Source organism: Bemisia tabaci, chromosome 1 (genome assembly GCF_918797505.1).
Source record: "Bemisia tabaci chromosome 1, PGI_BMITA_v3".
Taxonomy (NCBI): Eukaryota; Metazoa; Arthropoda; class Insecta; order Hemiptera; family Aleyrodidae; genus Bemisia; species Bemisia tabaci.
Window position 1 is genome coordinate 45,181,008 of NC_092793.1, and position 24,965 is coordinate 45,205,972.

Below are 24,965 nucleotides of genomic sequence, written 5' to 3' on the forward strand. Positions count from 1 at the left end.
ACTCACTTAATTAAATTTTTACTGTCTTGAACATAAGTACATAATGCAAGCAAAAAAGGAGATCGAAGTAAATACAAAATATACGACTCCACTCTTTCAGAGGAGGAAAGATTAAAATTTGTATTTATACTCCTTGTTCGATAAATTCATTCAGAAAATGGGAATTTCCCACTTTTCCACCTGAACAAAGCCATTTCCCTGAAATGCATTGAAATAAACTGAAATCGAACTGAACGATGATAGACAGAAAATGGAATCGATATTGGTTTCGAGCACGATGCAATACGTAGTTTTAAAAGCTCACGAAAAGTGACTTTTAAAATAAGAAAAGAAAACGCGAACAGTCTTGAAAAGTTCAGCTGGGTTGAAAACACAGTAGGATACGACTTACTTCAATGAACGTTTTCAATAGCGTTGCACGGTGTGCCGTGTGAGGCTTGGTTTTCCAATTCCGTTGGACGCCAGTGCGGCGTATTCATTCCTCCCCTCTTGAATTTTTACAGTGGATTCTTCCGAGCCTAGACTCGTTCTTCATCTCGCGAGCCCTGTCTCGTAGAGAGTGGGGCCTGCGCGCGAGCCTGCCGAGGAACTACTCCCGCCAGCATGACGTCACATTCGAGACAACAGTGTTGAGAGTAATGTGATGTGGTGAAGTGCTGTGTTCTTCTAACTGGAATCCTAAATATTGGCTTTGTGAAGTTTTGTGCGGTTTTTCGCCTTCGTTTTTTCTCTCATGTGCTTGTGGAATGATCAGTGATTTACAATGCGATGAAAAGTGAAAATTTCAATTCCAAATGACGTGCTACAAATAAAATGGTTAGAGAGACTCGTCACTTGTGGGTCGGAAATTTGCCGGAAAGCATCCGTGAGGAGCGTGTGAGGGATCACTTCAAACGGTAATTTGCCCTTTCCTAGTAGTTATTTATCCTAGTTGTGTACTAATCTATTCTTTAGGCTTTACCACTTTCTGAACGGTTTATTACGGCCCACGGAGGACGTTTGGTTACCTAAACCTAGGTTCATTGACGGTCAAATTTCTGGAAATTCATCCTCCTTTGTTGCATCTGTAGCTTTTTCCAACTCGGTATTGAAATTCTTTCTCCCTTCCATTGATGGGAAATTTCTACTTCTTATCTAGTTTGCACCAAGCCTGCTAACTTGTCAATTTAGGCTGTAATCTCTGGTTTTAACATAATGCGTTCTTTGTCAGTCGTTTGCATCTAGTTAATTGTGCAATCTTTACTTCCAAACGTCTTGTATTAATATTTACAGAGGCATTTCTGCAGCAGTATGTACCTCATAGGCTGTAATATCCAACCCTACGATTGCGATTGGTTCGGACGGCAGGTTTTCCTGTTCAAAACAATCCACGCTCAAGCTCCCAACCAAACTTACGGTGTTTTCTTGTTTATTGGGACATTCGGGAGGGCCAATGGATTTCTATAGGTGATTATTCAATCCTAAGAATTAAGTTCACGACAGTTTCAATTAATTCATGCGCTATTATCTGAAGGATTGATACCATTTAATGTCTTGATAGATGCTCTTTTCAACCGCTCGCGACGTTACCTCACCACTAATCCTTCAAGAAGTACAGAATACTGGGTTGTTAAGGTCTGAACTGCAGTCATTCTGTGTTTTTAATTGCTGATTTGTCGATGTGTTAGGTAAATGCAGGCTTGAGTAAACCGCATCCATATGTGGAAGAAGGTTCCCCTACACCTAAATTGCATTTTGTAAACAGAAATTAAACTATTGGCAGTACTTACTTGAAATTAAAATGTGATTTTTCTTCTAGCTGGTACGAAGGAATTATTTCCTATGAACCATGAATTTTTATTATTCTTTCCTTCCAGAAGACCAAGATGAAGAAAGTATTGATGTTTTGCAGTCCTGCAATGTACTTGATTATTTTTATTTGCTCAGAAGAGGTTATAGCCACCTCCAGTTAGGGTCTTGCGTAGCAAGTCCTTCCACTAGTCCAATTCGTCTGATGCTTTTTATGCCAGATATCTCTGAGGCAACAAACCCCATACTCCCAAAAATTAACAATTAATCACAGGTGTAAATGCCTGTGTTGAAGGAGACAAACTAAGGGGTCACGATTAAGTCAGAAAAAATTTATATCGTTGCTCAATGTGGGGTCCGAATGTTATACTTTGCAATCTTCCATCACTTTGTACAATTTTCAGCAATTTTTGAGGTCCACAGAAACTGAATTAAAATCTTGTAACAAGCAATTTTCATCCATCAGTCGGAAATGGCAAACCAATCATCTGCTAGTGTTGGATTAATAGCCAGTTATAACTTTAAATTTTTACTAGGTAGTACTTAGACAAATTTCCATGTAATCCATTAACTCAGTACTTACAGTTGTCAAACAAAGCAGCTTCTTGTCTCAATTTTTCTTCTTAAATATCTTTCTTTGTAGGTACTCACTTTTAAAGGACATCTAGCTAAAATTTATGGAAATCTAATCCCCCCAGGACTTGCTTTGGGTCCATAGCTAAAAGGAATAGGTATAGAATTTCTTGTCTTATTGCCTTCATAGAATTATGTAAACTCAGAAACGAGGATCATGAAATCTTACTAATTTCCATCCACTCAGAGGGAATCTTCTTGAACAGTCAGCATATTTACCATTCAACCGTGTAGTTCAAGAAAGGAAATTGATTCCACTTCATACCTGAAGAAACTGTATCATCCTAGGGGACTTGCCTTCAGCCTAGAAAGTATATGCCCTTTTCTTCACGCTCCAAGATTTCAAAGCTGGAAGAAGTATTTTATTGTTAATTCTATTTGAAGTTTCTCCATGCGAGCAGTGAAAAGATAGCATCATATCAGCATCAATGGGTAATACCTACTGAAGTTTCCTTGGACGATATTTTAGGATTATGGGAGTCAACTGTTTTAAAGCAGAAGTAGGTATCTAATTTTCTGAAAGTGTCACTGTCGGCCAATGGAAAGAATGATAGTTTTTCTGCTTTTCGTAGACACCTATCTCTTCCTTGTTGACTTTCTAAACGGAAATTTTGAGTCACCCAGTGCACTTGATTTTAATCTTTGCAAATGATAAAATTTACTTAATAACCGTTTGTAATTGTGATAATGATTTTTTCTAAAGTGAAGAATTTGCCGAAAATTTTCTCCACCGAAAAAAATCTGCTAAAAATTCCCTCTGGAGCGCGAATGCCCTAAGATTTCAGCGCTTTTTTAAAAGAAAAAATTAAGGAAACTTCCATTTGTCTTAATGGTGGAATGAATGGAACATTTGGCAAGAACGTTAAAAACGCACTGATATTTTTTAGTTACTCGTAGAATCTGTCTAGTTTTTCAGTTTTGCCCAATAAAAATAGCACCTGGCAGAATTGCAATAATAGCTCTCGCTGTCAAATTTAGTCCAGTTGTGCATGTTTTATTCGTTCGTCCATTACATAGCAACATCTCCAGGGTTTATGGCCGTCTAGAAAACCTGGAAAGTTCGGGAATTCACGGAAACCTTGAAGTGGAATGTTAGTGTCAGCGAAAGTCAGTGAAATAGACAGTTTTGTCGTCGAGGAAAATTAAGAATAGTCAGAAAGGCGTGAACCCTTGCATCTCCGCCAATTCTCGTCCGATAAATGTCCGGAGCGTTCCCCAACAGTCTGTTGTAATTAAAGGCGATCGTTAGTTCCTAAAAAAAATTCTGGTAATATCGCTACCATTTGACGCGAAAACTTCAAAACCTTTTTCGTTTCTAGTTTAGGGTACTGAAACTGAAAGTTCTTTTGGGGAAGTGGCCAGGCCTTTAAGAAGAGAGTTTCTGGGATTCCCTCTTTTGCACGTCTCTTCATGAACCGTCTGAAGAAAGCAGGAGAGCTGCAAGCAAGCCGTGTCAGAATGGTGTCACTTGCGTGAAACTCGGCATCGCTGCATCCGGGAGATTACGAGAACTCGGCGGCTGGTGGATCCGACAACGCCTCGATGGGGCACGTAATGGTCGGTGGGTGGCAACCCGGTTCAGGTGGGTTGCTTCAGCTCCGCAGTAGGGGTCGCTGTTGCCGGTTGGTCGCCCCATAGATGCTATTTGTTACATCACAGAAAAGCGATATTTCTATCGATTCCTCTCCATTGGTAGTATTGGTCTCATCGTTATTTTGTGAAACAAATAGATATAGCGAGGAATTCATTTTGTACGCAATCGCTAACAGCGTGTTCGATATATTTTATCTATTTCCATCTCAATTTTAATAATAAGTGAGACCAGTTGCTCCGTACCCTGGCCAGCTCTAGGATAGTCCACTGCTTCGTGAGCTCATGGCTTTTTTTGCCTTTGGCCCTTGTGAGGGTCATTTACCAGGAAGATTAATGCATCTTATTTAGGACATGGATTCAGCCGGACCGATTGATATTCGTGCCAAAGTAAGAGGTGCATCATTGAATTCTATCCGATAGACCAGCTAATAATTCACACCAGCGTGGCAGAAATTTGGTTCTATCAGCTGGTTCTTTGCAAGTACTAGCCAGAACATCAGAACTCAAATGAAGTTTTCCCCCTCTAGAAAATAAATCGTGGAGCAAATTCTTGCAAAACCTTAAATATTGCTTTTATTAACAAGGGGAACTTACGGACCTGCCGCCTCCGATTGGGCTGAATTTTTTTTTTACAGACTCTATGGACCAATTCTAGAGGTCAATTTGAGCCGTTTTCCCGAATGCGCAATAGGAAGGGCGTAAAAAATTCCCAAAAGTTGCGTTTTCGGCGTGTGATTTGGTCGTGCGGCGCGTGGCAACACTGAAGCAGCCTCTAGTACCGCTTTATCGGCCTGAAGGTTTCAGCGGAGTCCGGAGCCCTACTGCACACGTACTGGTTCCATGATAGTGATGTCCCGGGTTCGATCCTCGACTTTTTATTTTCCGCATGATCACGTAACATTTTATTTTTAATTCTTCATCCGCATTTATAAATCAAGCAGTTCCGATCACTATCCCCCCCCCCCCCTCATTTTACGTACATTTTCCCCCGATATTTATTCACATTGGCCACATATAATCGTATGAAACTTCATTGATATAAATTAATGAATTAAAAAGCAAAAGAAAACCTTATTTGTTACTACATTATCTTCAAATGTTTTCCTGGAAAAATATGTAATGTGTAAATAAATCGAAGAGCAACCCCAAACCCATGTGCATGCAAGGGTCACCAAGAAACACATTATTTTAGCCCTTTGCTTTTTAATTCATTAATTTATATCAATGAAGTTTCATACGATTATATGTGGCCAATGTGAATAAATATCGGGGGAAAATGTACGTACAATGAGGGAGGGGGGGATAGTGATCGGAACTGCTTGATTTATAAATGCGGATGAAGAATTAAAAATAAAATGTTACGTGATCATGCGGAAAATAAAAAGTCGAGGATCGAACCCGGGACATCACTATCATGGAACCAGTACGTGTGCAGTAGGGCTCCGAACTCCGCTGAAACCTTCGGGCCGATAAAGCGGTACTAGAGGCTGCTTCAGTGTTGCCACGCGCCGCACGACCAAAATCACACGCCGAAAACGCAACTTTTGGGAATTTTTTACGCCCTTCCTATCGCGCATTCGGGAAAACGGCTCAAATTGACCTCTAGAATTGGTCCATAGAGTCAGTAAAAAAAAATTCAGCCCAATCGGAGGCGGCAGGTCCGTAAGTTCCCCTTGTAAGCCAGTGCATTAGTTTTCTAATACAGGCAGGTAAGAAGAGAATGTAGAATCAGAGCGGGGTTTTGACGTTCTAATTTGAGAAACCCTGGGGAACCCCTTTTCACAGCACGGTCTGTCCGCAACCATAATAGTGCCATTATCGTTTTTGCCGGGTTCGGGCGGTTTTGAGAACCAATTCTCTGCTTTTCTCTGTCAGTTGCTCTGTTGTCTCCTTGGCTCCCTGTTTTGAAAGCGAAACGATTCTTCTTTGACCTTCACGCAGGTATTTTACCTGTCCGAGGTTCTTGCCAAACGTCGCGTTTCGAATCGGTGGTTTACCTTTTATTTCTCCTAGCCGTCTAAATGTGCACCATGGGTGACATTTTTACAGCAGTCCCTCGGTCCTAGTTCACGTTGAATCCTGTACATTCTTCCCTCTTCTTTCCGTCGAATGCCGACCCATAGTCATATTCTTGTAAATGAACATTCCAAAACTCGGTCATTTTTTTGCTCCTCGCAAGTCGCATCAGCCTTATCTTGATGGACTTCAACCTACATAACTTTGCTTCATGGTCTCTTACAGAATGTCTAGCATCAGGATTTTACCGATTCTATCAGGATTTGAGCAAAAATCGGTCGTAAAATCAGGATTTGAGACAAGTCGGCCGTCCGATCGGATTTTATCGAGCCAGTTTTGTGAATTTACATTCGCCTGATTTTTCTCCGCAACAAATCAGGATTTGGAAAAATTATGAAATCAGGATTTAGCAGTCAAAAATTAGGATATCCGGATGTCATCAGGGTATCCCAAAATGGAAAAAAAAACTAGACACCCTGATTTATCAGAGAATCTTTCCTGAATCTCCATACCTATTATTTTCATACCGTATTCTCCATAAGAAAAGGTTTTGAATAAATGTTCCAGTCATATTGGGTCTCCTCCCTCTCTGCACAACGTCATGACGTTATTCAGAGGCGCGCCAATGTACATCCTTTTACCTAAGATCTGCTCATTTTAGCAAACCCAGGGACTCCAAATTTTGATAGATTTTACTGTTTTTGTCAAGAGCTACCGCAGGTTATGCCGGTTGTGAAACTTTTGAAGACACGTCACGTCACGTCGCTCGGTAGTAAGAAGCGGACACCCTGGAACGTCGGAGCTTTCGTCGATCTTTTCGATTTGCAGAGGTATAGGCGCCGACGTGCTTTCGCGGCGCGGCGCGCTGGAAGCAGGGGGGGGGGGGGGGGGCGCTGGTGGCCGTTATCAGATGACTCTTCTCTGAATTTCGCATCGGATTCGCAATAACCGACGTTTTATTGTGCTCAATACGCTCCCGCGATAACCGAGTCATGAAGGTGACACGGCGCCGTTGTTCAGAGAGGATGGCGACTTTCGACGCGAAGATCGATTCTGTAGTGCTTTGATTTGATCCGAGCGCAAAGTTGAGCCGAATCTATAATCGGCCGAGGTTTCCTTCAATACGATTCTGAGATCGAAATGTTGGAAAGTATCCAACGTTACGCTGTAACTTATAAATTCCAGTGACGCCGACGGAAATATTTAGGAACGAGTGGTTGAGAGTCGAGAATTCCTCATGGAGGTGTGTTTGAGGTGAAATACACCTGAATATCACGAAAAGTGACGTTTTTTAGGGAGGTGTATTACTTACCAGTCATAGGGGAGCCTCCTTTGACTATGCTGCCGTGTAAAGCAAAAACGTCGTATGAGCGTTCGAATGTTGCCTTTCCTCCTAGAAATAACTTTTTTTTAAAGGAAGTCATCAGTTTTTTCATTGAAATTTTCAGGCACTTAGCCAAAATTGCGAATAAAACTTCTTGGACAACTCGAAGAGAAATTTACTCAAATATTCCCCAAAAGTCTTGATTTGCCGAACGCCGTATGCAGCGTTTTACACAAGCACGGCAGTACGTTATCAACGATTTCAAAAATTGAAATTTACTATTTTAACCCCTCGAAAGGCTAGAAAGTTTTAATAACCGAGAAAATGTGTAGACCTCTGCTGAGACCCTTCACAATTTCCAATTTTCCTTAACTTGCGAGATCGTTATTTTCATGACCACCCCCTCCCCCGCATTATTATAATATCTCCTTTGAAACTTCCTGGATCCTACATCGGACTTCGGACCCAAGAGATTGTCATCCTGGGCGGCAGCGCAAGGCGAGTACGCGGGACAAAAGCTGATTAGCGAGCTGTTGAAAGATTCGTGACCCTAATCAATGCAGGTGTAGCGCCATGGCGCACAGTGGATCGAGACAATCGGAGAGGTTGGACGTAAATTTTTTTACAACTGCAAATTTTCATGTTTATTTCGTCCCATTTTAACGTTTAAGGTGTGCTTACTTACTGATGAAAATTTCACAGGTAAACCAATTGATCCATTTTTAGAACCTCAAACTTTTTTATGAACGGATTTATAAGCGTTTAAAGTTACCAAATTTTGGCCAACCTCTCCTCTCGACTCGATCCACTGTGCGGCGTGCCGATGCTGCGACCAAAATACCGAGGGCCCATTTACACGGATAGAAATTGGCGATAGATTACGGGCGTTACGCAACGGAATCCAATGCCATGCCGCACCGCATCGGCATGCGGCATCGGGAACCTCTCACTCGCGGCATCGGAAAGACGAAAGAGCAAGCCGGGGCCTAGCAACAGCGGCATCGACAATGCCAATCCCGGATGTATAAATAACCCCGCGGGAGCCCGGCGCCGAGGAAGGGCCGCCGCGACGCCCGACGCCCCGTCAAAACCCCACGTCCATCGACCGAAGTCGGAACTTGAGACGTCGGCAGAGCCCTGCCTCGGCTCACAATCAGAGGGGAATTTGCAGGTGTCCAAAATTGTGTTAATGTCACGTTCATAACGATGCACTGGGAAAAAAACACATTGGATCTAGAGACCAGACTAGTGAAAACATTGACAAGGAAAAATACTCTTGATTCAATCAGATTTAAGTTTAAATCAAAAGGTAATCCGCTCAAATTAAGAGGCTTGGTTCTTGATTTAAGCTTAAATCGGATTGAATCAAGAGTATTTTTTCTTGTCAATGTTTCCAAGAGCTTGGACTCTAGATCCAGTGTGTTTTTTTCCCAGTGTGCTTCTTCAAGAATTGAGCACGCAAAATATCTTTGGTTCCTAAATTGAACAATTATTGGAAGAGATGTGCAGGGTTGCCGCAGTCAGGGGATACCTGGTAAACCGGGAAATGTCAGGGAAAATGACGAAAATGCCAGGAAAATTTGTCAATCTACCTTTATTTGCTTTCTAGAATGGGGTTGGGGTTTCGAACGGGAAAAGCCTGAAAACCATTTTCAAGAATGCCTTCTTAACCACCTGTCCTATTCTCAATTTACAATTGTCAAGGAATTTCACCAAAATGTGTCAGGAAGATCAGGGAAATCTCAAGAATTTCATTTTCCAAATTCTATGGCAACCCTCACTGAGAAAAAACTATGGCTTATAAACCTATTAGAGGTAAATATGGAACACCACTAATAGTAGTACCTCTACATATAATAATAGCACATATACCTTAGTTATGGTACGGGGTACCTTAATTAGGTACAGAGACCTTAGTATGGTTCACAGACCGAGAATCATTAGTTTATTTACGACTATTATAGGTGTTCCATATTTACCTCTAATAGGTTTATAAACCATAGTTTTTTCTCAGTGCTGAATTCCTATGACAAATTAATGTAATATGCTCTAATGCCTGTGTTTACATGGAACATGCTGCCAGAAAGGCGGTGCATTTTCTCACTTTTAAATCTATTGTTCTACCATTTTCCTCACCGGCAATAATTATGAAGTAGACTGCGAATTCAGCTTTCCAAGTGTTTCTAATAAAGGAGCACATATTTTTCTTGCAAATTCGCCATTATCGCGAGAAGCCTCTCGATAGCTTCTATTAATAAGCGAGGCCACGCGAATTGGTGTCTGGCAAGTCTACTGATTCCGCGAAGGAAGAGAGGATATTGCTGAAGAGCCAGGACCAGGGTTCTCCCTCGAAAGACGATACTTAGTCGGATCAGGTGTCATGTGACAGCCCCTGAGCCCCCCTCTTGCCGAGTTGCAATCTAAGCCGCATACGTCACTGCTAACGATGCGATCGGTCGCGTCGCATCAACGACCCGTCGAGTCAGTTGTCCTTGGTTAGTCCTCACAGGGAAAGTGGGCATTTTTCAATTTCGAATCTATAAATGTGTCCTAGCCGTAAGCCGGATCGAAAAAATTGAAAGAATTTTCACGAGATTCGTCATGGGAACCCGAAGATCGCAGGGCATTCCGATTCCGAAGTTCAGTGGTCACCCTGGAAATAAACCGAAAGATGAATTAAACCATACACAATCAAATGCGCAGATTTTCAGGGTTGAAAATTGAGTGTGACGTTTTTGAGCCTTAACATTCAGGGAATTTTGACAAATTGGATACGGGAAACCGAAATACCCAGGGCATTCCGATTCCGGAGTTCAGTGGTCACCCTGGAAATAAACCGAAACATGAAGTAGGCCGTACGCAATCAAATTCTTAGATTTTCAGGGTTGAATATTGAGTGTGAAGTTTTTGAGCCTTGGAATTTTGATAATTGGTCGGGGGAAAGAAATGGCTCCTAAGGAAAAATTGGTCCCTAGGAAAGTCAGGGAAAGTCAAATTTTGAATGTCAGTGGGTTTCTCTCTGACGGATCGGTCCAAACGTGCTCAAATTCTTAGATTTTCAGAGTTGAATATTCAGTGTGAAGTTTTTGAGCCTTCAAATTCAGGAAATTTTGACAAATTGGCCGGGGATAAGTCAAATTTTGAATATCAGTGGTTTTCTCCCTGGCGAATCGGTATGAACTTGCTCAAATTCGTGGATTTTCAAGGGTGAAAAAGGGCATAATCTTTCGGGGCAGGCAGACGAGTTGGATAACGCCTTTTCAAGAATGTTTTCACCGTCGCTCGGAATTTCTCCTGCGGCCGGCGGTGGCGCGCTGCTTTCGTGGATCTACCACCGAGAAGATTCCGGGAATCGAGCGTACTCGCATGATCAGAGATGCTGAATCGCTGACGGACTGTCGCCGTCTTCGGGCATTTCCGCCTCATTGCGTCATGTCTCACGTCTCCGAAAATATCTGTTTTTTATCTGCCAGTGGCCGTATCGTGTTCTCTATTGCATTGCTTGATCTCCCGTTTAAGCCTATGGGAAGGATCGACTATTAGGATGTTTGCAATAACCTCAATAATCGATTCTTTACCGTATCGATTGATAATCGATTATTCACGCTCCGCCACTGTAATTCGCAGTAGAGACTTACCCGTCTTTCAAGTTTGGAACAGGTATGCTGAAATAGTTCCTCTTTGTAAAATGTAGACGGATTTTCGTGCGAAGAACTATCCGGACCCCTGCCTCCTCGGAGCTCGCATCCTTCGGTCACACGGAGATCGTCGCCCCTCCTTTATATTTCTTGAGATGAGCCATTTTATCTGTTCATCCGCGTGCTTTCCAGGGCTCACCTAAAAGCGATCTGCATTTTGCAACTGGGAACTACAATTCCTGGCTCATCCGTAGAAAACACGTAGGTGCATAGGCAGGGTGTCTACAAGTCCGGAATGTCCGGAAAGTTCAGAAATAGTACTGATTTTTTAAGATCGGTCCCGAAGCACTGAAAAAGTGTGGAAATTCCGCAAGAAGTCCGGAATATTGTTGAATTTTTGTCATTTTTGGCGCAATTCGAGCGAGAAATTCAAAATGTTGAAATTTTTCGAATTTCGTCAATTGGGGGTCTGAGAAAGTACTGACTTTTCCCGCTGAATGTACTGAAAAGTACTGATTTTTGGCCAGCCTGTTTTAGTGGACACCCTGTATGTGCATAGGGAAATTAGTGGTACATTCGTTGTTTCTAAACTGAGCCAGAAATTTTAGTTAACTGTAGCTTAGTAAGGTCCAATAAGAGCCACGCTCGTCTGCATTCTGACGCGTTGTCGAAGGAGTCACGACTTGGGAACATACGAAAAGCGATGCTACCGGCCGCGGCCCCCGGTCGACGCCGACAGCTTCGAGATGCTCGCCGTGAGACGGTGACGTGACGTGACGTGACGTGACGTGACGTGAAGGCCCGGATTCTCCTTCGTCATCGTGCCCGTGCGCGCCGGATCGGAGCCCGGCTAACAAAAGGGCGTAACTTGCACTCAGAGATGAGCCCCGGAAAGTATTAAATTGTGTTGACGATAGGGCTCATTGCAGACTGTAGTCGCGTCCTTATGTCAAGAGGGCGCGACTGGAACCGTTCCGTTTCAGAAGAGCTCCAGCGGGAATCATCCTGAAGTACCGCGAGTCGTGATAAGCGCTCTTGAAAAAAGTTGGTCTTTCGCGCCGAAAGACAGGTGATTCTGAGCTTCCAACACCGCCGCCGATGCAATGCCGCACATCGAACGATTTTGTGTTGTGAATGACAACTGTAAGTTAAGCTTTGATAGGTATAATTCCCCAAAAGTCGCATGAATTATCCATATATCCATATCCATCCATCAGAAAAGTCTAGAACACACTGCGAAATGTTAAACATACGTGAACAGTTAAACGTTCCAAAATGTCCCGCCGAAGCGAGTACTTCTTTATCAGACGCCAGCCTCTCATTTATCAAGTTGGCCCAGAGACATATGTAATAAGGAAATCAACCTAGATGAACTAACTGCCATCATTCTCTCTCATTTCTGATTTTCCTCGGTTTTTCAATGATTTTGCTTGAAAAATTTGGAAACATCGGATTTTGGATGTGAATATCAAAATGCTTCTTCAGCTTGTAGGGGAACGATTCTATAGTCGATGGATCATTTTAAAAATCGATCTAGAGTTTATCACCCTGTCGTATGTCAGGTACTAGTCCACAAAATTCGACCCAGAGACAATTTGAATCAGCTTAAGAATTTCGTCTCGAGGGAACCTCAATCGAAAGGCAAAACGCAATTGATACGGTGCGTACTTTCAGAGTTATTTCAATGTTTTTTTTTTTGTTCTAATTGTGCGTTTACAAATACCAGTTACAGCGTGATATGGTGCTCGGAAATTTTGGAAGGGACGCTTTAAAACCCAGAAATTATTAATCGATCGATCGGCTGTTGAATTGCTGAAGAACCACTTCATGGCTCAGTACATAGAGCAGTTCCGTAATACATCACGACACGTCTTATTGCTCTTCGTCAGATTGTTTCGGTCATCCATGATGCTTTCAACCGCGGACGGCAACGCTGCGGCAGGGTTGCCACGGTGTTCGATTGATATTATACATTCGCTTAATTTGGGGAAAAGCGCTGATTTTCGAGCACGTTATGGCAACAACGCCCTGCGAATTCAGGTTTTTCTCTTCGTTTATTATTGCCGTGTTGAAACCTTTGCCGCGGCACCACCGTGCGTCGTCGCACGGTGGATCGAGTCAATCGGAGAGGTCGGACATGAAATTTTTGACCAAAACTGTAAATTTTGATGTTTATATCGTCACCTTCCAGGCAAAGTATCACAAGCGCCATGCGACGTTTAAAAATTTCCGCCGCCATTTTATTTTTTTACAGAGAAATTGTTTAACGAAGCTGTCCGAAAATTTCACTGAATTTTCTTTGCGCTGCCGATAAAATTTAGTAAAATTTCCAAACAGATTCAACTAACGATTTCTCAGCAAAGAAATAAAATGGCGGCGGAAATTTTTAAACGTCGCATGGCGCTTGTGATACTTTGCCTGGAAGGTGACGATATAGTCACATTTTAAATTACAAGGGATGATCCTAGAGGAAAATTTTACGAGTAAACCATTGGAACCACTTTTAGAACCTCAAAATTGTGTACGGACAGAGTTGTAAGCTTTTAAAGTTTCCAAATTTTGGCCGACCTCTCCTGTTGACTCGATCCACTGAGCGTCGTCGCCGTTCGATGCAAGCGCGAAGACAGGAGAACTGGCCCCGGGGAAAGGGGGGAGGAGGGGAGTACCCGTCATTTTGCCAGCGTGTGAAGTAACCACAGGTTGAATGATCTTGGACGGCCGACCGTGGCTGTGTGTGCGTGCTTTTGACGAGTGTGTGCGTTCGACTCGCGTCTCGATATAGTCATCGCGAGGTGGTCGAAGGTAGCCGAGTTTAGTTGTGATTGGCTCGCTAAGGTCTCTTCGGTGGCGAGTTTTTGCCCCGCGCCACCGCGCCGATCCTCGCTCCCCGATTCGTCTTTTCCCAGACGCAGTAACGTAACTACTTTTCACCGTTGAAAAATTTCCACTCCTGGGACGTTTCCTCGCCGGGAAAGTGTTGGGCAGGTCTCAGACTTATCGGGTCATCATGGGCTAGAATCGGTAGAATTTTGGATGGACGTTGTTTTGTCACATTATTTTTCAAGAAGGAATAGTTAGAGTCAATTTTACAACCTCGGAATGGAGGTATGCTCCTTCGTCGACGAACCATTGTCGTGAATGGATTGTCGAAGCCCTCAGTCGATGACTGCTCCGCGAGGCTGCTTGGAGATGTCGGGAAAACTAAAGTACCTCTCTTGAGAGGAGAATGGATTATCCATTAATTTGAAGAATGGATTTTTAAAACCTGGTAAACGCTACCAGGTATTGGGAAGATCGTGCAATTTTCTTCTTCTTTTTGCCATGAAGATACAGCCAAAACTCAGAGAATATTTCTCAATATTAATACTCTAGAAGGGGAGGCATCCAGGTTATTTCACAGCGGTGAGGACTGCGCAATCTCGGAATGAACTGACGGCATTCATCAAGATTTGAATTTCTGCTCCTCATTTTATGGAGGCCCTAGAGCTCTAAAAGGCAGCCAATCTCCTAAACCAATTTTCATGGTTTTGGAAAGGAATTCGAATGAAAGATTCAGATGTTAGTAAGCATTGACCTCTGAGGTTATTTTTACACTCTAGGAAAAGTAGCGCTGCGGACTTTCTTGAAGCTACCGTCTCAATGCACGACAGCTTTGTCTGGACGTTCGAAATGAAATTTGGCAGCGGAGGTAGTCGATCCCTGACGAGGCGGGCCTGAAAGCTTTTTAAAAGCTGACCCAGTATCTCTTCTCTCTCTGCAAACCTTTTTTCTTCGTTCCATCCTGGATCAAGATTTACCTTTGTTTGTCAAGTAAGAGTCCCGCCTCTTTGCCCGTTCTTTTCCACATGCAGGAACAAATTGTTTTCTTTCTCTTAGCCCGCGGAGTGCTCAACATGTTTGTCAAACCGTCCACGAAACTACTCGAAACCAATCGTCGCATTCCGATCAACGTGATCAGCTCTTAAATGAAAATGAATTTGGTCCGTGACTAAAATTGTCGCAATTCCATAAAGTAAAGAATTTTGGTCGTAGCTTTCAATACTTAGTGAATAAGTCGTGATTTTTTGACGCTGAAAATGATTTTATATAATTACCAGTTCTCGTACCAGTGACGCGGCCGCCTTTAAAACCCGGCAACACGTGGAGCGGTTGCGTGGGCGGATCGGGAAATGGGATTTTCCTCCCTTCCTGCATTCCGCCTTGTTCCCTCTTAGCAGCCGCCTCGTTTGCAATCCTTGATAAAGTTTTCGTTTTTCTTTGTCGCGAGCGAAATGTATTGTGGCTCAGCCTTCTGCGAGTTCCATCTTGGTTTCCGACCCGGAGAAACTTTTTTTCCCCGGGTCGAGGAAGGATTAAGTCCGAGACCGAGGAACGAATGGAAGAGGTTATTAGTCGCGGAAAATGAAGAACGAGGAGGACTAAACTAATTAGATAACAAGCCGGGAAAGGATCGGCAGGAAAGCTCCCGGTACGAAGGACGTAAGCGAGGAAAGCGGAAATAGAAAAAAAAGGAATACTAATTCGAAGAAAATCACGAGGCAGATATGGTTAGCGGTTTTTCTGGCTGTCTTTTTGTCGGACGTTGTTCACGAGTGGAAATAGCTTGTTGGTCCTGGTTACGGTGGAAAAACAGTCGCAAATTGACTTTCCTGGTTAAAATGGCGAAAATAGCCACTTAATTTGGAATGAACGATTTGTCCCGTCTGCAGTGAGCGGGCGTCAGGATCCTCTGTAAAAATTGTTTCATACACAGATATTTTCACAGGACCAAAGCCGCTAACAGACAGGGTTGCCACAGTTAGGGAAAACCGGGAAAAGCCAGAGAAAATGACGAAAGTGTCAGAGAAAATCGTCAGATCACCTTTATTTCATTTCTCGAGTGGCCTGGACGGTTCGAACGACACATTTTGCCTGATAACTATTTCTTATTAAAAATTTGGCATTTGTTCAATTGTCAGGGAATTTCATCAAAATGTGTCCGGGAAATCGGGAAAATGTCAGGGAATTTAATTTTCCAAATTCTGTGGCAACCCTGAACAGAACCTTTGCTTCGTGGTGGGGGGGGGGGGGGGGATGTAACGGGAGTAATATAGGGATTTTCAACTGGGGACTTCCAAGGAGGTCATATTTGAGCCCAGTTTGAATTGTTGATAAATGAGATGGCTGTAAAATCTCCCTTGGAGCCTCCAGTTTGGACGCGCAGAAGGGCCCTCCTCATATGCTGCCGTGATAGCGGAGATAGCGTAAGTGCATTTATGTATGAGCCACGGTTAGCACATGCTTTTATGTGTCTTAAGGTTCATCCCAGCATTCACTCACTGCTCTTTTCGCTATCACGGCTGTATGATTCACACTTCCCTCGTTCTCGAGCGCGAGGGCTTCGTTCCGGCGAAGCGGGTGAAACTGCCGCGGCCGGCCGGCCGGCCGGTCCCGAGTCGGTCGAAAAGTTGTCGAATCCGAATGGTCCTCCAGGCCCGCGGTCGTTGGACGTCCGTCGAAAAAACGCGCATCTCAACCCTTGGATCCCCCCGCCGTTGGGCGGTTTTCGGCGCGGCGGCGCAGGCTGACCGTTGCTGGAATGCTGCCACTGCCGCCGCCAAGCCGCGAGGACCGGCATCGTTGTGAGATAGTGCTGAAAATCACAATTTCCTCGCATAAAATATTCTCATTATGTCGAAAAATCTGGCAACTCTGCGGACCGGTCCCGCTCAGCGATTCGCCCGTGGATTAATTTTATGCGCGGCTCTGCCAACTGCCCCGCCAGCTCTGTCGTCCTAAGCGAAAACACCGTATCGACATTCTGGTGGTGCCGAATTCCCTCCGATAAAATAGGGGTTTTCTGGAAACATTAGGGGGTTTCCTTCGTATTTGATTTGGTAATTCTGTAACCTTCAAGGAATGATCTTTGTAGCTTTACTTCAACATAAAAGTTTCACCGGAGAAAATTTTACAACATTCCGATGTCCGTACGGCGTTTTTCCGTAGCTCCAGTCAGGACGGAGCTTTACCGAAAGCTCCCGTTACTCTTAAGCAAGGCAGCGATGGGGTCGCCAAGAGAGAGACGCAGGATAGCTGCATTGCCGGGCACAGACAAAAACCTACCATGAACATTTAGATTTTGCCACATTGCTGCCCTGGTATCAAAAATTTCCCGACTAACTTGTAAAAATACTCCTGCAAATTTCTCAGAGCGCACACTAAATCTTCACACCCCCTGAACATTACAAGGGAAAAACTATATGTAACTTTCCTGGTAGATAAATATTTTACCCGTAGACGTTTGGCAACGTTTGAATTAATCGTACCCAAACGCTTATTGAGTATAAATTCCAAATTTTTCGCTCAGATTTGAGATCTGGCGCGAGTCAAAGCTGACCTTCGTCAATGGATACAGATACTGGTGCGAGTTATAGAAACAGAATGTAACCAAGGGTTTCGTCACTGACGTGTCAAGTCCGTGAAAATTGCGCTTGTTGTCAATTCTGACCCACCGCCGTCTTTGGTACCTTTGTTCTCCCTGATGAGCCAAGAGTTCACACGTGCGTTCAAATTTCCGCCAGAGGGCGGAGGCGCCAGAGCCTCCGGGGGTTAGGGCGCGTAGCAGCCAGGGGGCATACCCCCTAGTTTTCCCGTGAATCATTCGGCTCGTCGATGATTCCAATTCCCGTGCGAGGCTCGGAAGTGCGTGGGCGCCTTTTGGCGGTACACGTGAACTTCCGTTGATCGGAGCCGCGTCGTTTATCATCGTTGAAGGTCGTCGAATGTCGTTATTTATCGTCGGGCGCACTTGGACTCGAACCGACCTCATTATCGCGCGGCTTGAAAGGTCCAGTTACACGATCAAATTGAGCCATCAAATTGGGCCTCTCAATGGTCGCATCCTCACCTTAGGTCTTTTTCCACCAATCAGAGCTTCAGTTTGATGGCTCAATTTGATCGTGTAACTGAACCTTTAATCTGTAACATGGAATCTAAGCGCGCCTTCCTTCCTAGCGTAAGTCGCAGTTAGGGAAAGTCGAAATATCTGCTGAAAGATGAAAAAGAATCGATAGTTTTTCCCAAGAAATTCCTGGAGAAGTGGGAGAACACTTCGGTTGCTCATCGAGAATGAGCTTCTGATAATCAGGCTCAAGGTATGAGCCAGCATGGTCAAGAATTTTAGACACCATGAAGGAAACGGAGAGGTTATAGTCATTCCTACAGTAAAATTTGTGCTTTTCCCGAAGGCGAAAAAAGCACAATTAACGTAGGCCAAATGAGGCATGGATTTCAATCCATACGTTAGGGAAGTTACTTGAGTTAGATTTGACAGGCGTAGCGGATCGGTTTGGCAACGTCGCAGCCAAACGGCGCTCACATCAACCTGCAAATCCGATTAGTATATGATTTTTCTGCTCGGGACGCTTGTCTCGAGCGAGCAGTTTCCTGGTCGCTCAGCCCATCGGCATCGTTGCTCCCCGTAATTAATTTCTCTCGCCGCGCACAGGCAGCGCTGCCGACATGTCCTGGGAAAGAAAAGGTGGTTTTGGGTGGTGACCAGTTCAGGAAAAGTCGCGGAAATCTGCCTATCCCTGAACAAACGAGGAACCTTGGTGTGGAACATATTACTTTTTCCTTCTTTCAAAGCGTTGCATGTTTTCAATCTAAGAGACTTCAAACTTCGGTGTGTTCTTGAAAAGTGCTAAGGTGAAACCTGGAAAAGTCTTAGACTTTCGTCCAATTCTTGAAAGGCACAAAATTGTTTCTACAAAATCGTCTTTTCTAGCTTGAGTACTTATCACTTCTTTTTTTTTTCAATTTCAAGAGACCGAGCTTAAAATTGGTCGTCAAAAAAATTTTTCCCAAGAATCATACTAAAAAATGTAGATTAAGTCCTTGAAAAGTCATGAAAAAAATAAGTTTAAGTTCGAAAATCCTGAAAAGTCGGGGTGTATGTCGATTGTCGATGCTCGAAAGCTTCTCATCCTTTCAGCGTCCGGCAAAAATCTGGGATGTATTGATAGACGTCAGTGGTGTATCGCGCTTTGCGATGGATCGATTCATCGGTCAGTTAAACCAACGGAAAATCATCGATAGTCGGACGATTCAATCCTCGATACAGCTAAATTAGTCTACTGCGTAGTTGATGCGTTGTGCCTTCAGCGGCAACGCGGTGGAGGATGAGCGATTCCCGTCCCGTATTCGCTTGCAAATCTCCCCTCGTGCTGGGGGGGGGGGGGGGGGGGGCAACCGCGGATCCGCCCGAGCGCAATTCTGCGTAGTTTTTCCGGGTTCACAATGAACGGAAAAGTAATTTCTCATCGGCGGGGTCGGGCGTGCTCGCTCGAGAAAAAGTTGTGGATTACTAGGAATGATGAGATTTGCCCTAAGCTCGGCGTCGATCCGCTCCCGAGTCCCGAGTAGCTTCCTCGCTCGTCCGCGATTCGCGCAGGTGTTGCAGCACGACTCGCCTCGCCTCGTCTAGAGTACCTTTATTGAGAGAGTATGGCCACTGGAGTTACCACCTCCGATTGGCTCAGCCATCTTAGGCTGAATGGAGCCCTTAGGACCCAAAAATGGCGGACGCCATAAAGTTAATGTAATGCAAAATGATTAAAAATGTAGTTTTCTTTGCTTATCGTAACGAGAACTTTACCCAAATGCACTATTCCGACTTTTTTACATATTTTTAAGGCTAATCGTGTGCAATTTTTGAGAAAAATGATCTTAGATGTAGTAAGGTTGGCAGCAAGTGCGGTTGGTGATAACCGTCAAAAGTTGGCAATGACCCCCCTCCCATCCTCAAAAACCAAAACAAAGCACCGCCATTTTTGGGTCCTAAGCCTCTCCATGGGACCCAGTGGCCATACTCTCTTAATATAGGTACTCTAGCCTCGTCCGATGCGGACTCAACAATACTCATTCTGGTGCATCCAGTCCGTTTTTCCCCGTTCCATCACAACCCATGAACCGAGTTCTGAAGCCCTGTTTCCACGAACAAAAGAGGAGCTCTAAACGGAGGAATACATCGAAAGGTGTACGATCTAGATGTAATTGAATTCAGGGTGTCTAGCATCGGGAAAACCCGGAAAATATCAGGAATTTTGGCCGATCAGGAAAAAATCAGGAAAATCGGACGTTTTATCGGGAATTTGTCTTATTCGAATCTCCTCAGCGGAGAAAGTCTTACTGCTTTTTGCCTACCGTGCCCGGAGTCGAGAAAAATCAGGAAAATATCACGAATTTTCAAAATGAAAAAATCAGGACTTTTTTATAAAATATCAGGATTTTTCAAAATTATAAAATACTAGACACCCTGTTGATCGTATTAGATACATCAAATAGTATCTAGAGTCCTTTTATACTGATATATTGAAGAAGACAAGGCTAATCCATTTCTGACCGATACTTTAGGCTGGTGGTCAACATACAAGTGCACCTTCCATGTGTAGGATAGGCAATAGGGTGTTAATGAGAAAGCCTCTTCTTTAATAACCTTTGGGGGTGTCTTAACTCTCGCTGCAAGGGGACTCGAGCGCTTACCAGGTTTAGTATTTTCAATCCTGAAATCCGAGGCACTCCGGTGTATTATTCCGTGGGCGTCGCGGGGCACTCGCCGTTATTCGAGAGTCGAGTCCGATATTTTCGAGTCCAACCTCGCGGAGCTTGACGCACGTGTCACGAAAAATCGGGGCCCCGCTCAAGTTTAGTTTTGAAGGATAGAAGAGCAGGTGCGGAGTCGCCGGGCGGGATGGAGGTGGAGGTGGCCCGAGAAGCGCGTATTGTTCTTGTCTTCGGTCGTCGTAAGCCGGTGAAAGTCATCCTATGATGAGTTGTCGTCAGACGGAAAGACGAACCGGTTGCTAGATCGTAGTGAAAATCCGCACTTTTCCCCCCATTGTTGGACAACGGTCGGTTTTGATCCCTGGAAACCTGGACTGAAGGCATACGACCTGAGGGATCATTCTATGTCTAATACAGTGGTGTAGAAACTTCCTAAGTTTCCCCCATTTCAAGTTTTCGCAGAATTTTGCCCGGCTTACACGGCTTTGTCCCCACAAATGTGTTGTTCCCCCCAAGAACAGCGCGCTTGAATGTTTTGTTCCCCACCTTGCAAAAAAGAAAAACCTCCCCCCCTCTAACAGGGTTCCCCCATTTTTCTCGTCCTCTCATGGGTCCCGGTACCGTGGTATGGAAGTTTCTGCATTCCTGGTCTGAGAACGTTGGTTTTGGTCTCTCGAGCCTTGGACTGATAGGTTATCCGGTCCAAGGGACTATTAAATGTTCACTGACGATTGGTTATGGTCCCTGAAACCCTGGACTGAAAGGTTTTTCAATCCGAGGGACCATTAATTGTTCGCTGATGTTTGGTTTTGGTCCCTGGAATCCTGGGCTAAAAGTTTATTCATGATCAGAGTGACGATGATGACATGAACTTCGTTCTTTTGGCAGTATCACTTTTTCTTCTTCAAAAAACCATAATTAAGGATTTTTCCGATGAAAATAGGTAAAAAGGGGGGGGGGGCACTCTTGGTAGACACTCAGGAATTCTGTCCTCTCCGTTTGTAAAGCCAGGACGAGTTGTCATGAATTCTGTGTAGTGAGGGTATATAAGGTAAGGGAATACGGATTTTTACTGCACTTGCAACCCTGAATGTAAAACATGCCAGTCTCGTACCATGTCAGGGCGAATTGCCGAACTCGAGGGTTGCCCGCTCCGCTGGTAAAATGAACGGATTTTCGGGGATTTTGCGCCATTCGCGGCACCGCAGCGGATCATTTTTTTAGAAATCGGTGCTCTGTTGGCTGGTGACCGACGATGGACGCGCCAGCTGACATCGGTCGATCTCGGATTCTGTCTCTCTCATTCGATTTTTTTCTTTTTTAATTTCTCCTCTTTCGCGATCGCGACCAAACCGAAGCGGTCGTTCCAGTGCGATAGACCGTTCATTGCCCCCGCACGGCCTGCATAGTAGACGTACTTGACGTTAAGGTTATCTCCTTCCATTCCACGCTCAGCGTTGTCCGGTCGTGCTGCAGTATTCTCTCTCTGCAAACTTCGTCGTCCCAGTAAACCGTTGCCGTTCGTATAAGCCTCTGGGCGGTATTGCATTTGCATCTCGCTGGATCTCGAGTTAATTCGTTCAACTCGATCGAAGTCGTTTCCCTGTCAATTTTTACAAAGGTCTCTCTTCAGGCAGTAATAGAAAAGACGTCTGAGGTCCAGCTGTATGTTTATAATTTTGGCATTGTTTATAATTCCCCCCCTCCCGAGGCAATTAAAATAACGATTATAACTTAGAAAACGGAGAATTCATATCCACTTTGGCTACACTACAGAGTCAGTTTGGCAATTCGGTTTTTACGACTGCCCCGAGTGAATGGTCGGATATAGCGTATGATTTTTGCGAATCTCATACATTCTTTATTTCAACGCCGGCGAAGTTCCACTCCCAAATTGCAATTTTAAAAGTTAATAATCGGACGGATGTAACTGACATTGTCCACCGATTAAATGCAAAAATCGGTAACCTATTGGACACAAATCACACGGTCATTTCCTTTTCAAAATGTGAATTGATTAAGTAAATTTTGAAACAATGAAAACAATGAAAGGAGTTAGGTTCCTTTGCCTGGAAATGATGAATCGCACCTTCGTAACCTTTATAGCATCTATTTTCGAATCGATTTCGATAGTGCAGCCATGTCAGTCTTTTTTCATGACAGTCTAGTAGAAAGAAGCTTCAGTGGTGTCAGAATTCTTCTGGCTACTTACTTTTTCGATTAATGTGACAGCGCCGCTCAGAATGGCGTTATTAGAACTCGTGAGTCACCGTGCGCGCTCTGCGTACTACCATCCGACGTATCTGTGCCATCCCGGTCTGAAAGGTGCGAACATATCGGAGTTCCCCTCGCGTAGAATTCAGCACCTCGGTATCGAAGTTCGAAGCTCACGCCAGGTTTCGCTCCGAAGCGAGCACAGCCAGCTCCTCTGTCCGAAAATTCCGAGACCTGAAAATGTCGGCAGAACCGACGCCCGAAATGCGAGAGTCGTGAACTGTGAACCCCCCTTCGGTCAGTCAATTAGGTCAGGGTATTTCACTCGGTCGTCGGGTCCAGCCAGATTAAACTCGAGCCTTACTGTTGAGCATTTTTCGCGTCTGCGCTCCGACTACCTTGGGCGAGTTTTAACGTTCGACGCGACTGACGTGAGGGTCGCCTCCGATCGGAGACCGATCCGATTCATTGTCACCCGAGATGAAGACATTTTGCGTTCCGTTTGACCATATTCATAGGGATGCCGCATGATGTCGTTGAGACTCATTCTGCCGTGCTACGGAAGAACGCCGTATGAACCTTCAGGCGTTGCTAAATTTCCGTTGGTAAATCACGAATTTTCAGGAAAGTTTGTTAATATTTCTTCTCCAATTTTTCAGACAATTTTGTTCTCAATTTTATCTAAAATAGCTAAAATTATCAATGAAAAATATGCACCAGCTTCCTCAAAAATACATGTTTTATCCGGGGAAATGTGGCAACTTTCGAATGTTCATACGGCGTTCTTCCTTACCACGGCAGTATTTCTCTCTAGTTCATCGATGGGCAGAATGCGAAACCATGTATCTCCGTTCGCGACGTTGTAGACCTCCTGTCGCACTCCATGGTTTCCTTGAATAACTGGTCATCACAATTCTTTAAATTTTACTAAAATTACAATGGGCACCTTCAAAAGCTTATGAAAATGTATCATGTTCACGGGTTGTTTCTACTAGTCGCCGACGTGACGACCAGGTTTGCCCGGCAAGGGACGTAAGAAACCCTAAACTGATAAAACGAGCAATCTTGCCAACTTTTTCTCACGCGTGATTTCAGTCGCTTTTAAGCATTTTTTTTTTCTCGTCATGTCTTTGTGCTGCCAAAAAAAGGAGCGTAAAATTTACTAAAAGCGTACGGAAGGAAAGTTTGTATTGATTCGTAAGATTGTATGTTTGTTTGGTTTTGTGTGTTAGGCTTTCTTCCGTTTCCGACCGAGCAAACCTATTCGCCGGCTGCATAGGATGCATTACTACTGCAAGATTCATAGGTCGCACTAGGTAAATGGCGTTGAAGCTGGAATTATAGGATGCAAGCAGTAACCGGGGACATTGTTTGGTGAACACAAAGAGTAAACTAAATGACTGCAGACAGTGCACTAGCGCAGGCTCTGCCTATGAAATTGAAAATACACCGTATGTTGCATCGTAGACGGAGGAATAATGCATAACGATCAGGGAGTGGAACAGGGGATCTCCGGTGAAGAAACCAACAGAGGAAAACACTCATTTTCTTGTCTGATTCTTTAAGGTAGCGGAAAACGTAAAACTGAGTGCAGCGCTGCACTTTCCGCTCTGTACGTTATGTTCTATTTCTCCTGTTTTTAAATCCTGAGTTTCTATTTTAGTACCTACATTATTTTTTTCACGTTTCTTATACTGTTCTTTGTTTTCTGTTACAGGTAATGAGACATTTCTTTTATGAACTTGCTCAGCGTTAGCTGGCCGTAAGTAGATAACGATTTTACCCCTTAAAGAGTGACGATTCGATTTAGGTAGGATTTGTTTGCCTTAATTTTCGATGTAACAAAAAGGGAACGTTTGATTCTTGGAAGTAAAAGTTGATGACCTACATGGATAGAGAACGGACAGGTCGGTAATTTTGGAGGTTGGGTCATGGAGCTTTTAAGGCCCAAAGAGGCGGCCAGCTTATGAATTTGGAGCTTTTAGGGCTCCAAGAGGTGGCCAGCACATGAATTGTGAGCTCTTAGGGCCCAAAAAGAGAGCCAGCTTATGAATTTGGAGCTCATAGGGCCCTAAGAGACGGCTAGCGAATGATTTTGGAGCTCTCAGGGTCCAAAAAGGCGGCCAGCTTATGAATTTAGATTATTCAGAATGATTTATTAACTAGAGAATTGCATGGTGAATCCGAATGATTTATTATTACAATTTCAAGACCCG

The 24,965-nt window shown here is 44.1% G+C and overlaps 1 protein-coding gene across 4 annotated transcripts in view; it reads left to right on the plus strand.

The window, feature by feature from the left end:
- The first annotated feature begins 585 nt into the window (after positions 1-585).
- spen (split ends) overlaps positions 586-24,965 on the plus strand; it is a 159,249-nt gene continuing 134,869 nt past the window's right edge. For 2 of the 4 annotated variants that reach the window (XM_072301450.1, XM_019059071.2), the window contains exon 1: positions 586-896. Coding sequence is in view for 3 of the 4 variants with exons in the window: in XM_019059071.2 (XP_018914616.2) it covers positions 814-896 (83 nt within the window). In the remaining variant the exon portion in view is untranslated. The remainder of the gene's footprint in view (positions 897-24,965) is intronic. The other 2 variants (XM_019059069.2, XM_019059070.2) reach the window with 1 other exon arrangement.